The sequence below is a fragment of the Phaethon lepturus genome, unplaced genomic scaffold, assembly GCF_000687285.1.
Source record: "Phaethon lepturus isolate BGI_N335 unplaced genomic scaffold, ASM68728v1 scaffold11988, whole genome shotgun sequence".
Taxonomy (NCBI): domain Eukaryota; kingdom Metazoa; phylum Chordata; class Aves; order Phaethontiformes; family Phaethontidae; genus Phaethon; species Phaethon lepturus.
The window spans coordinates 1,264-1,826 of record NW_010558323.1 but is presented as its reverse complement, the minus strand read 5'-3'; the positions used below and the strand labels follow the sequence as shown (position 1 = coordinate 1,826).

The following is a 563-nucleotide window of genomic DNA, read 5'->3' as shown; positions in this document are numbered from 1 at the left end:
CAGCCCCAAGCCCAGCCACTCGCTGAGGGCTGGCTGTAGCCACAGCCTGGATCCTCTCCCTGTCTGCTCCCCTCCCCTCCCTCCTCCCTGGCACTGGGCAGCCCAGGGGCACGGCCAGCTGCGGGCACCCAGCATCTGCAGCGCTCTGGAGACAGCCCTGCCCTGCCCCAGGTGGGGCGAGGTCCAGGCCACCAGCCAGGGACTGCGAGGGCAGGAGGTCCCAGGTTGGAAAGAAGCTGCGTGGGGAGACGGTGCGTGACTGAGGGACTGGGGGCATCTGCAGCACAGCACGGGCACCAGAGAGGAAGTGGCATCAGGACAGAGTTGCAGGCAAAACCCTGCAAAGCAAGAGCCACAACAGCCACAATTCCGAACGGTGCCAACTGCCTACCCTCCACAGCTCTTCCCCACACAGGGGAAGGCGTAGCAACGAACAGGAAGGGAAAAACTAATCTCAGCACCGCTGTGACCCTGACCAGCACTGCTGCCACTGCTGCTGTCGTAGCTACCACAGTAATAGACGGCCTCGTCCTCGGCTTGGACACCCCTGATGGTTAAAGGGG

General features: G+C 63.6%; 1 gene segment (V, D, J or C); it reads right to left on the bottom strand.

The window, feature by feature from the left end:
* Window positions 1-476: 476 nt before the first annotated feature.
* LOC104625415 overlaps window positions 477-563 on the bottom strand; it is a gene marked incomplete at both ends in the record, with an annotated part of 285 nt that continues 198 nt past the window's right edge. Inside the window, 1 exon segment of the V gene segment in view lies at window positions 477-557. Within this exon segment, the coding sequence occupies window positions 477-557 (81 nt within the window).